The 12,489-nt window shown below is 43.5% G+C and overlaps 1 protein-coding gene across 3 annotated transcripts in view; it reads left to right on the forward strand.

Moving 5' to 3' along the window:
* LOC136439527 (somatostatin receptor type 2-like) overlaps nucleotides 1–12,397 on the forward strand; it is a 57,617-nt gene extending 45,220 nt beyond the window's left edge. For all 3 annotated transcript variants that reach the window (XM_066434964.1, XM_066434948.1, XM_066434956.1), the window contains 5 exons: nucleotides 8,074–8,233; nucleotides 8,868–9,088; nucleotides 9,470–9,584; nucleotides 10,168–10,276; nucleotides 11,279–12,397. In XM_066434964.1, the coding sequence (XP_066291061.1) occupies nucleotides 8,074–8,233; nucleotides 8,868–9,088; nucleotides 9,470–9,584; nucleotides 10,168–10,276; nucleotides 11,279–11,477 (804 nt within the window). In that variant the 3' untranslated portion in view covers nucleotides 11,478–12,397. The remainder of the gene's footprint in view (nucleotides 1–8,073; nucleotides 8,234–8,867; nucleotides 9,089–9,469; nucleotides 9,585–10,167; nucleotides 10,277–11,278) is intronic.
* The last annotated feature ends 92 nt before the right edge of the window (nucleotides 12,398–12,489 follow it).

Below are 12,489 nucleotides of genomic sequence, written 5' to 3' on the forward strand. Positions count from 1 at the left end.
ATTGAAAAATAAACGCTTTTAGTACTGAAGATTTATGTCGCGTGCACGAAAATTGCTTCTTTGGGCAGCACGTTTCTGTCTAAAGGGGTGGAGGTCAATATGAATTCCATTCTAATGGCCATAGCGAATCTATTGTAGCCGTCCTGTTGTTACTGCATTTTTGAGCTTCCTAAGTGATTGTTGAGTGATGTAAGGCATGGCGTGAATTGGCAACTTCTTCTTGACCTTGTCCTTCTTGGTTTCCTATTAGACTTTCTAAACTTGCCTCCACCTTATTTACATAATGAATTCATAGTTTGGGGTTAAAACTACAGATCTTGCTGAAGCTAGCCTGGAGTCCAGCCTTATTAGCTTTCCGTCCGCTACCCGGAGCTTGGGTAGCGAACGGAAAGCTAAAAGGCTGGACTCCAGGCTAACTGAAGTCACTGACGAAAGGTAGTGAATGCTTCCTGAAACGTCTGACCGTTTTCAAAATCTATTCAGTTGCTCGAGTAACTGTTACCATACGAATTAAATAACCGTTGGTACAAGCTGATTATCCAATTTCAGCACTTTAAGGGGAGTAATTATTTCTGCCAAGTGCCCACCCTTGGGTTTTTGAAATAATTGACATTGACCTTGTGATCCTCTTCGATCCAGAAGGTAAAATCAATGGAAGGTCAAGTATCAAACCCACTGCGGAATAAAACTGTCTGTGATTATCCTCTCCTGATCTCACTACACTAGTTGGTCCAATACACAAATCCCTGTTCGAACTATTTTTACCCGAAGGCCCAGTCACAACACAAATGTGCAATATTTGTATTATTCCAATTTGATTTAGGAAGAGATTTATTGACCAAAAAGCGGTTTAGGAAATTGCAGAATGTCATTTGGGGGATATGAAAAACGAAAATATGGTTATCAATGTTGCATGCTGCGACTCCTCTATGGATGGTTCTTTTATATGATCGTCATTTGCAAACCGTACAGGGACTCACAGTGAGCTGCATCATGTCACTGAATGTCAACGACCACAACATTTCAAGAGCAGGGTATTTCGAAGATGATAGAGGAATGACATCAAAAGATAGCATTAGGCTTGCTTACCAGATCCCAAATGGGACTTACAAATAATCTTTATGCTGAGTTATTCACTGCGTGGGGCTTTCGAGGCGAATGTACCGTGACTTCTCAAGTTTGGTCCCATTTAGACAGCGGTTTATTGACTCATAAATGGTTTAGGAAATCGCAGTATCTTTGTCCTTTGGGAAATATGAAAACCAAAATATTTGTTTGTTTGTTTGTTTGTTTGAACCTTTGTTTATTCATGATAAGCTCAAATCGGCACGCAGGCCGCTTTTCATTGAGGTCATATAATTATCAATGTTGCTGCGATTCCTCCGTGAATGGGTTTTTCTATGCTCGTCATATGGAAACCGTGCAGGGACTCACAGTGTGCTGCATCTTGTCACTGATTGTCAACGACCACAACATCTTAAGAGCAGGGTACTTCATTGATGAAAGAGGAATGAAATCAAAAGATAGCATTAGGCTTGCTTACGAGATCTCAAATTGGACTTACAAATAATTTATATGCTGAGTGCTTCACTGGGGCTTTCAAGACGAATGTACCGTGACTGCTCAAGTGAAAGATACACAATTTCACAAACAGACTGTTCCCGTTTTGTGTCCCCTTTTCGCAAATACGTTAAATCAATAAACCCTTTTCAGAGACGCTGCAGTCCGTTTGAGAACGCAGTGAAGGGCTGACAAATCACGAAAGTCGTACTTCAAAGCTTAAAGGCATGAAAAGACGATGGCAACAGAAGAGCTTCCCTAAAGAACACACCGCAACAGTTAGAAAGGGAAAGTTTTCTTCAGAGTAGATACATCCGATGGTTTGGTTATTTGATGGACTTTAAATTCACCTGGCTCATCAAGGGATGATGTGACGAGACCTGAAGGTTATGTTTCAAGGAGAATCGGATATAACCGACATCCCAGAAGGTCGACTGTCAGATTGCACCTGATTGATCAAAGGAGCTCACACGTCATTGATCATTCATCCAATCGTGACATGAATAAACAGAGACAGAAGAGCTATCATTACTGAAGAGCTAGTCCCTTGATATATCTGATTTAGACGTTGGGCGTGTGTGTGTGCTGTTGTTGTTTGCCTTGTAGTGCCTAATGACACATAGGTCGGCAAGTTTCCTTCCTGTATATTTTTACAGGGAGAAGTTGCTAGGCCTTCCCTTTAACGTGCTCGAGGCACCTTCTGAAAGACAGGTGCAGCCCCAACCAAGATGTCCTGTCCCAGGGTTTGAGCCGGGGTCTTCCAGTTTAAAAATAGGATCTCAACTGTGAGGCTGTTACAGAGATATCTCCGAGAGGGAGGTAGACATTAATGAGATGGAAACACCACAATCTCCAAAACTGTAGGTCACCTACGGAAAGCTTGAAATTCATTGTATACTTCAGACTTATCCTTGTCGTTCTATACATGGGTGACATTGGATCTGCACAGAGATCTGTGACATCTCCGGAAGCATCCAGATCTGTAACAGCTTGATAACATCATCTTTATCCTTAGCAAAATCATCAGTCTGGTACTCATCAACGATCCTCGTTAGTTGGTTCATTGTAATTGTTTGGTTATGGGTCATCAACGCTGCAATGGCGCGCATGTTGAAGCATCCAACTGCGCCATAGTTTGATACCATCATCTCTAGCATTCGCAGAATCATCAGCCTGATACGTATCAACGATCTTTATTAGTTGGTACATCGTCATTGGTTGGTTACGGGTCATCAAAGCTCCAACGAGGCGTCCTGACGAGAAGCAGGTTGAGGACATCTTTCATGTCATCTTAAGTATCGACAGTCTGCCAAACATCAACATTAATCAGATTCTTTTTATGGGCGGACGTTTTCAGTCACACGCACTAGCATTAGGAAACAGTTGGGAAGGTCACAGGTGGCTGAGCAGATCCAATGTCACCCATATGCCATGTAGGACACATATTGAAAGACGACAAGGATCAAAAGAAGGTCTTACACGGCGTGAGCTATAAGTTTCATTATAGCTTCAATATAACACAACCACATGATAAACATCGGATTATCCTATTACGCCTGCAATGAATTATAAGCTTTCTGTGTATACATAATATGTATTGCAAATACGTAAGGTGACAACGTAAGCGGCGTCGCGGTGGCGTAGTGGCAGGGTGTTTGACCCCAGAACCCAGAGATAATGGGTTCGAATCCGGGGTTCCCTGATTTGTCCCGTTGACGTTGTGCCCTTGGGAAAGGCACTTTACACGACTTTCCTCACTTTACTCAGGTGAAAATGAGTACCTAGCTTCGGTTAGGGACGTCCCTCGGATGGGACGTTAAATGGAGGTTCCGTGTTTGAGGAGAGCCACGCCTCAAGCACGTTAAAGAACCCAACACACCAACGAAAAGAGTAGGGGTCCTTCCCGGTGTGTGTGGATCATATAAATCTGTCCGGATATGCAGCTTGTACTCTTCAGTACAAACCTGTTGTGTTACGCCTTCATGCGGTTTACCGGGTATGCAATACAAACAAAAACAAAAACAACACTCTTCTCTGAAGCTCCAAAGCTCTAAAGCCTTCTACCCATTTGTTCAGCTGTCCCCTAGGACAATGCGAATCATTACCAAATCCAATGTTATTACTTTTAGTGGCAAAGAGAACTAAGCAACCGTAGCATCTGACATCTAACTGGATTGGTAGGTAAATCCCTTCAATCCGTCATTCAAGAGTTTATCCCTTCAAGGAGTGCTCACGAGCTGAAACATGTTGTTCGTCACGCCCCTCTCCAAAACATACGCCCATTGGTGCGCTCATAAGTCGTTTGATATGTTACGCAGCCAGAGGAGACCGTCTGACTACCTGACTTGGATCGTAGCAGCCACGCTCACGCTTCACAATTGACATTGACAATGACAAAGAAGAAGCTGACATTTTATTAAGCTTCGAAAGGGTGTGAAAAGAAGAAAACGTTAACTTTACGGTTGGGGCAGTTATGGCCGCTATCACATTTCAAAATTTAAACATTAAGGTTTTCCAACATTTTAAGGCGAAAATGAGAAGAAGTTCAACGTTCTAAAAGTGCCTGTAACAGCCGTCCGCTAGAAATCTCTCCAAAGCATCAGCACTCTACCTAACTCTAATCAGAGGTTCCAGAATTGCGTACTCTATCTGCCACGGTGCCTTAAGCCCGTGTTCAAAGAAAACCTCTTTCGTGTGGTCTCCTGAATTGCTGAAGTCGCGATTTTGTCTCCTGCCGTTTCCAATTTGCTACTTGCTGAAGAGAGCCTTTGTGGATTTCTTTCGCATAAACCGTATCCAACACACCCTCCCTAAAAGCATTTGAATCGCACAGACTTGCATTTCGTACACCCCAAGATAGAAGCCAGCGGGAATCCTTTCGAGTGTTTCCTTTTCCCAACCGACTTATCCTCAAAAGGCGATTAATGAAAAAGCCAAAAATTCCGGAGATCTATTAATTCACAACAAAGTAACCGTGAAGCGTTGAAACTCTCAAAGCATGACCATGCAGCAACACGTGATTACCGTTGTGCTTGCAGAGTTATCCTTTCTACACACGGATTTCTACTGACTTGGGGTCAGATGCACATCCGCGATTTGAATTCCGAGGACTAAAATTGATTTTGGAGAAGCGGTGTTCGCCACATATCCGACCATGACCGGCTGATACGGTCTAATGGGGTCGCTGCAGGTTTTCCAATAACGCAGGGCAATGGCATTTTGCCAGGAAGATGAGGTTGTTTTTGAGTGAAACAGGATCTATTACAAAAATTGCTCCGTTCTGCAATTGCAGTTTGGTTGGTTCAATAGTCAGTGACCATTATCGAGGACGAGAAGGTCGACAGTTTGGCCAATTGGGTCGTTGCCGGTCATTCGACTTGGAAAGGGCTCAAATCCCGAGGACGAGACTTTAGGTAATGGTTCACTGCTCATTAAATAAAAATATAAACAGCAGTGATTGGTTCGCGATCGTGCTCTTAATATTTCTGACGTTCGTTCGTTCGGACCCTTATAGTGCCCAGTAGCACATAGGGCAGTAAATATAATTATCCTTGCTGTTTCAGTAGCAGGGTATACTTTTACAGCAGCGAGGGCTTGCTAGCCCTTCCCTTTTAATGAAGCACCTCCTCGAACATGGGACACCCATTTTACGTCCCTTCTGTAAGACGGGTGCAGCCCCAACTGAGATACCCTTCCCAGGATTGAACCGGCTTTTCCAAGTTAGCTACTACTCGAAACCAGGAGCGCAACTGTGAGATTGCTACCAGTTCAGCTGTTGGGACATACCTACCTTACTTCTTATGACAGTTCTTCATGCATCCCGAACAAAGGAAAATTATTGAAACGTCCTAAATGTCGCCGAGGCATGCTGTAAGCTCACGTGAGACCGCTGTTTTATTACTTTGCAGTCAGTTGGCAAAGTGGCAGGTGATTTTAAGGAGGTACGACGAAGTCTTTGTAAAAAAACAATTCATGCCGGCTAAAATAAGTAGAAGAAATTGGCCCTGCCAGAGAAGCGTACTTATAGACGGCAATGTAATACTCCTCAGACCGTTAACAAGCACAGAATTATACGAAGCAGTGTCGTATTCCCTTCTGTAATGTAAATTTCATCATATATTCCCAATGTTGTATCCAATTTTCGTCTTCATAATCACCCTAAAATGAAGCACGGTGTAGTTACACGGGCTGGCTGTCCCATTGGGTAGCAGACGAGCCACACAGGTCAACACAATTAGTTTTATAATGGACGTTACGGGACCGCGGGTGCTCTTTCTGCGCAACAGGTCTCAAATTGGGAATTCGACACAGTCTACGAGACGAAATGATTAATCCTACGGGATTCTTACTCTTTACTGAACCGAGAAGTAGCTCTTTGAATACGAGTCAAATTAATGATAAGAATCAGCGTTGCGGGCGTAACGCCCTTCTCCGACCTTTGCGGAGCCTGCCATATAATAAAACTTGTAAGGATTGGAATGAGATTGTTATAGTTCCGTGATTTAAACCTGGCGGGTCAAGCAGAGGTTATGGTAATGGCCGTAGGACCGATGTTCGTTTGCGCAACGTGGGCTTTGAAGGTGTTCATGCTTTAAACCATGCAGACAGCCCAGCGGCAGAACAGAAGCGTTAAGTTCTCTGTGGATCTTTTTATCTAGTTGTACAGCCGGTCAGAAACGTTTTCATTACTTTAGATGATGTGCGGGACAAATCTACCCCAGCAGGGGTGGGTTAAGGAAAAACTGTACCGCCTGGAAGGCTATTTTGCAAGCATGAACACCAAATGGGATCTTGGAAAGTTTTTCTTGTGGGCATTTTATACAACTGATGAGAATCTGATATTTCAGCGCCGCTTGGCCATTTTATATATCCTTTACGACTGGACAGATAGAACTTTGAATAACTTTATTCTGAAGTGGCGTCGAATGGCGGATCTAAAGGTCACGGGTTCGATTCCTGCCGATCCTGGTTTTTGGACCTTGTGTCCTTGAGAAAGGCACTTTATATGGTTTTCCTCACTCCACCCAGGTGTAAAAATGGGTACCAAATCATCAGGCAAAAGGTGTTTGAAGGAGAGGGCTGGGCTCTGCCTTCCATTACCGTGCCCTAGACCCTGCAGTGAATAACAGCCCACTCATAAAGGCCATGGGACTACTTACATTTTATCTATTCCAAAAAGCACATTAGATCTTGCCCTTTCAAAATGACAACGGTCAAAACAATTCAAAGGGTGCAAACTAACATTGAAGAAGCAACGTCTGATTTTTATCTCGGCCTGCTACTTATAACAGGGCAGGCACGGGCATTGATCAGTGCTATCATCTTTTTGCATGGGAGTAACGGCTGTTCTGGCTTACTTCCTGCCGTATTATATCTGCCTGGATGGATAGTTAGGTATCACTTGTCTCTTGAGCCGACATGAATGGATCGTTTTCATAGTTCTCTCGATATGCGGTGAATCTTGGCGGCCGAGCGAAACGACATGAATGTAATATTTCCGAGTCGTTTATCATTTCTAGGGAGGAATGACCGAGCTTAACCGGACAGACCGCGTGCTCTATCGAAGCCGGGCGAGGATCTCATACGTAAAGGGCGTTCAATTAGGATCTCGAACGTCAAGGGTGTTCAATTAGGGTGCGGCAACCCTTAACAAACTCCGGTGGGAGTGGATTCCCATGATTGCTTAGCCCTTTATCTGGAATTAAAGTGTAAACTTGACAAAGGTTTTAATCCCCTGCAGGGAACAGAACGCCGCAGGCTTGTTAGCGTTACCACCTATGACGTCCGTGTCGTCATGTAGAAAGGCTGCCGACTTTAAGTATCAATAAAAGTTTCCATCAGTATAATATCGCGAGTTCGCAAAGGGAGAAAAAAGTGTTAAAACTTTCAATCTTTTGAGAAATTTTCAAATAAATAATCGTAGTTTAGTTTAAGATGTACGTATTCAACATTGCAGTTTAAATAATCCAATTGTCTTCTTCTCTCCCCTAAAACGATTATACCTAATATCGAAATTATGATTTTGTCCAATGTAGCAGCATGAGAACCACCTTTGCCTTTGCCTTGCCATGTGTGATGTCCACCACACCGTTGCTACGTCTCTTGTTGTACAGGCCGCATATATAGAGGCAGACCATTACCTTGCATGGTCCTGATGACATTACACTTTTTTTATTATACAGGCTACGAGTCTAGACTGCTACTTAGCTGAGTCTTCCATTTCCACATCTCTTGTTGCACAGGCTATGTTATCTTGCCAGGTCTTATGTTATTGATGCCATTGACATGTTTCTTATTAAAAATGCTTAGTGTAGACAATGTCATGATGTTCCCAAAGTCTTTGCCACGTCTCTTGCTCTATAGCTACAGACTATGAGTGTGGACCATTACCGAGCAATGTGTGATGTTCCCTATGTCATTGTCACGTCTCTTGTTCTACAGGCTATGAGTGTAGACTGTTACCTTGTCCAGTCCTATGTTGCCTATGCCATTGCCACATCTCTTGTTCTACAGGCCATGAGTGTGGACCGTTACCTGGCCATCGTGTACCCCATGAAGTCCCTCCGGTGGCGGACGCCCTGCCGTGCCAAACTCACCTGCCTCTGCATCTGGCTGGCCTCCTGCGCCATCATCTGTCCCGTCCCGTACTTCGCTGGGGTCGAGACATTCGTGGGTAAGCACTTCATGTATATGGTTAATCTTACTTTAACGTTGACTGAGTAACTACTGTATGTGCCCCAACGGACTAAGTACATGATTGTCGTCTTGAACTACATGTAGATCTATTCACTATGCACTGTAAAAGTAGAGCACTAAGTTAAGAAGGCAAATACGAAACCTTAAATGCTGTTGATGGTGGTAGAGAGATGACCGCTTGAAAACCAAATATACCTTCCTCCTTCCCCTGTGAAACTGGAAAATCAATATGAATTAATCGGGAAACTGTTCATCATTTGTTTATGCATCCGGTAGCCTAACTATAAATCAAACTTCTGGCATCATTTCCACGGGTCGGGTCCCTAGACACTTGATGGTCACTACCTCTAGGTCAGAACAACTGTTTATTTATGTCTGTTACCATGGTGTTGGAGACTGTGATGGCTGGTTTCATAGATACAGATCTAGAGAATCCTATTGTACTGATTTTCTTAGAGGTTGGTAAGAATCTTGAACTCTTACTGATGAGTCTAGAAAAGGAAATATGGTTATCTTGACTTAGAGGTGTATGGGCACAAGCTCTCAGGGAGGAGACCCAATCTGTCCCTGACAGCGACAGATTGAGTAACACAGGCTACCTGCTGTTGTAGATACTACCGGATGCATGCTGAAATGGCCGGATGACAGTTGGGACCGAGCCTGGATTGTGTACTGCATCATCCTGGGGTTCCTCCTACCCGTGGTGGTCATCACCTTCTGCTCCGTGAAGATCGCGCAGGCTCTGGGACGACAGTCCAACCAGCTATTCTTCGAGGGAGACGTGAAGTTATCCGCCTCGAGAAGACAACAGGAAACGAGGAGAAAACATAAGGTGCGATATCGGGCAGACGATATTTATCTGATATTGGTTTGGATGAGTTTTTGACATAGGTGCAGTGATTAAAAGCAAGATGTGTCGAATACTAAGTAAACGCTCAAAACCAACAGGAGGGATCGGACCCAGGGCCATCGATTCTGGGCCAAACAATCTAACCATTGCATCAAACGATGCCACTAACTCTTTCTTCTCGAGATAAAGTTATGATGATGACTGGTTTATTTGCAACATGCGTGCACGCACATACCATTGCAGCCTTACCCGACTGAATTGGGGTATGAATAACAGGGCATTTCTTAAAATTCATTCAAAAACTCTGCACTTTATTCAATAACTACAATCCATTTGATGATTCAACGATGTTTTGTCCTTCAGGTGACGAAGATGATCCTGGCGGTGATCGTCACGTTTGTTGTGTGCTGGCTGCCGTTCTACGTCGGACAGATCGTCAACCTTGTAGCCGAGCTGCCGCCGACCAAAGTACTCATGGGTAAGGGAAAGCCCCAGTTATAATAGTCCAGAAGGATAAACCTGAAAAAAATCCGTCTCGTATGTAAGTGTGGGATAGGTTTCTCATTTTCTAGGCCTCTTCTGAGAATCTCTGCCTGGAGTATAAAGACATGCCAAACGAACAGCAGAAGGCAAATAAAATGCAAAGACACAGTAATTCTGGTAGACTTGATATATTTTCGCCTATGCTCACAATCACTTTGTCTGACATTTTAGTGATATACGAGTGGAGCTGTAATTTGATGGAATGACAGTTGGCTGTTACAGCGTATAATGACTGGCCTTTTTGTAAGCAGTGGTAAATGTCACCATTTATGATCGCCAAAAATGACAGATTATTGATCATGAAAAGATTATATATAGGTTATATTTTTTTACGCGACAGGCGTAACTTTCGTTACCTTTATAGGACATCACAACAGCATACACAGGGCTTTTTTCTTCCAAGGGATTTGCATTTTTGGGCAACATCTTTTGCAGTAAGAGGACATACGTACAAACATTAAAGAACAGCCCAAGAGAAAGACGACACTCCAGTGATGAATGCCTTTTTGTACCCACAGGGGTCTACAACTTCATCCTCTGCCTGAGCTACGTCAACAGCTGCGTCAACCCGTTCATCTACTTCTTGGTCAGTGAGAGTTTCCGTAAGAACGTCAAGTACATCTGCAGGTACGCCATTACCACCAAAGTACAAGCATGATCCAAGAACAAACCGTTGAAATGGCCTAGTCAGTCTACTGTTCGCCTTCCACACGGTAGGTCATGACTTCGATCCCCGGCCGAGCCATACCAAAAGCCTTAAAATGGAACTTCATCATGTAACGTTACATACTGCTTTCTCTGCTTAGCAATCAGCAGTTGGGAAAGAATACTGCAGTTAAACACACACCATTATCAGTGGACAGGTAGTGACAACGTTGTCTGGCCCAAGGGCTATTGAAACGGTGATGGGCGCCGCGCTATGCACCATCTGGTGCGGAAGAGCTTTAATGTTTTTTTTTAACAAGCATGACCTCTTCTGGCTTTAGGGCCCATTTCAATAGGATGGAGACGTTTTGTTTCCGGCGTGTCTGTTTGTTTGATTGTGCGATCGCAGCGAGGTCACCGCCCTAGTGAAATGGGGGTGTAACCGATGAGCGACCAGAATCATTACCTCCATACGTAGGTTTTGTTTTCGGCGTGTTCGTGAGTCCGTTGTTCTTGAATGTAGTGCCTGGTTTCAACAGGCTCAGCACCTCGGGTATACTGACAGGAAGTTAGCCTGAGGCCAAAAGTACCAGAGCAGGTTATATCTCATTCCTTGTCTTCATAAATAAATTGAAATCGATATAAATACCCTTCTTTACTCCTCTCACGAGGCAGAGAAGACGACTGAGTGATTCAGTCAAAAATAACATTGAGTCCAATTTTTTTGTTGGAGAATAGTTTAACCTAATAATAACCTGGAGTCCAGTCTATATCGTCGTTAGGCCGGGCGCTCTACGGGGCAGATGGCGCTTTCGGCCGCCGAGGCATCATTTGCACCCGGTAATAGTTTGACGCGGTAGTTTCTTGGGCCCGGCCTAACGACGATATAGCCTGGATTTCAGTTTAAGTTTAAGCATTTCCATAATCATAATGTAATTTACCAACCCAGATGAATTTTTATTAAAGTGTTTTCCTTCCGACCAGTTCCCGTGCCGCCGAGCTCAGCCGAACCAACACGGAGATGCTGACCAACAGTTTCCGGGCCACAGCTCGAAGAAGAGGCACCCTACCGGCCCAGCTCGGACACCAGAGAATCGACAGCCTGAAGAGCACCAAGCGCCATAGCATGCCGGAAGTCAAGCGCGCAGCCAGGATGGCAGACCGCCACAAGCCGAGTGTTTAAACTCAGCTGTTGAGATTGCTGAAAACAGTGGCAACACTATGATTCCGGGCTGACAGTCTAATTTCGGAAATTCTTAGATTTGTGAAGAAAATGTCATTCTCTGACACTGATGACCACATCATGATGCAGAATACCAATATCTAAAGGGAAAACATATTTTATTTCAAATGATACAAAGATTTCCGGAAGTCTGTAGGACTACCCATGTCCCTGAAGACGTCTTATTGTTACCTTTGTTACGCCATACTTATAGATGTAAATTCATTTGGTCACTCTCTACTACTAAGAAAACATTTTCCGGAATCAGACTGTCAGTCCAGAATTGTAGTGTCGCCTGTTTCAACCACATCTATACTGTATCATCCACATCTAAGTACTTATGACCAAAGCTATCAAACACTTTCCATCTACATCTTGTGTTCACTTTGCAAAATAATTCACACAATGCTTAAGAGAATAGTAAATATTTTATCACATTGAAGTAAAATTTGGATCTAGATGTGTTAGCGTATGTTGGTGTTAGGTAGATAGATTTCATCTCTATCAAGAATAAGGACAAAGTGTTGTCAGCTCTATACTAGTCAATCGTGGTAGTAACTGAAACAAAGTTGAACTGTAATTTCCAACGCAAAAACTGGGCCTACCCAAATGTTCGACTTCCCAGCTCGTCCACCCCTTCCGTGACGTCACGTTATGCAGATGAAGCATGTGACTTGGTGTGTAGTGGGTCATACGTTGCAGAGTGTTTATAAACTTGCAAGCCAATGTATTAACAAGTGTTTAAGAATATGTACAGACTGAAACTTCATTAATTTATGTTTTGGAGGTCTTGCCTTCCTTGCAATTGTCTTAAAGTAAGTAATCTCTAAGAAATAGAAATAATTGGAAAGATGCACCACAGTACATGTACACTACAATTTGAAGGAAAGATGTTATTCTGAATGTCTCTATTAGACAGACATGTCATAACGTGTATGTTGAGTATCTGTTGTGAAGTACTAGTATACTGTAT

The sequence above is a fragment of the Branchiostoma lanceolatum genome, chromosome 1 (genome assembly GCF_035083965.1).
Source record: "Branchiostoma lanceolatum isolate klBraLanc5 chromosome 1, klBraLanc5.hap2, whole genome shotgun sequence".
NCBI classification, from domain to species: Eukaryota; Metazoa; Chordata; class Leptocardii; order Amphioxiformes; family Branchiostomatidae; genus Branchiostoma; species Branchiostoma lanceolatum.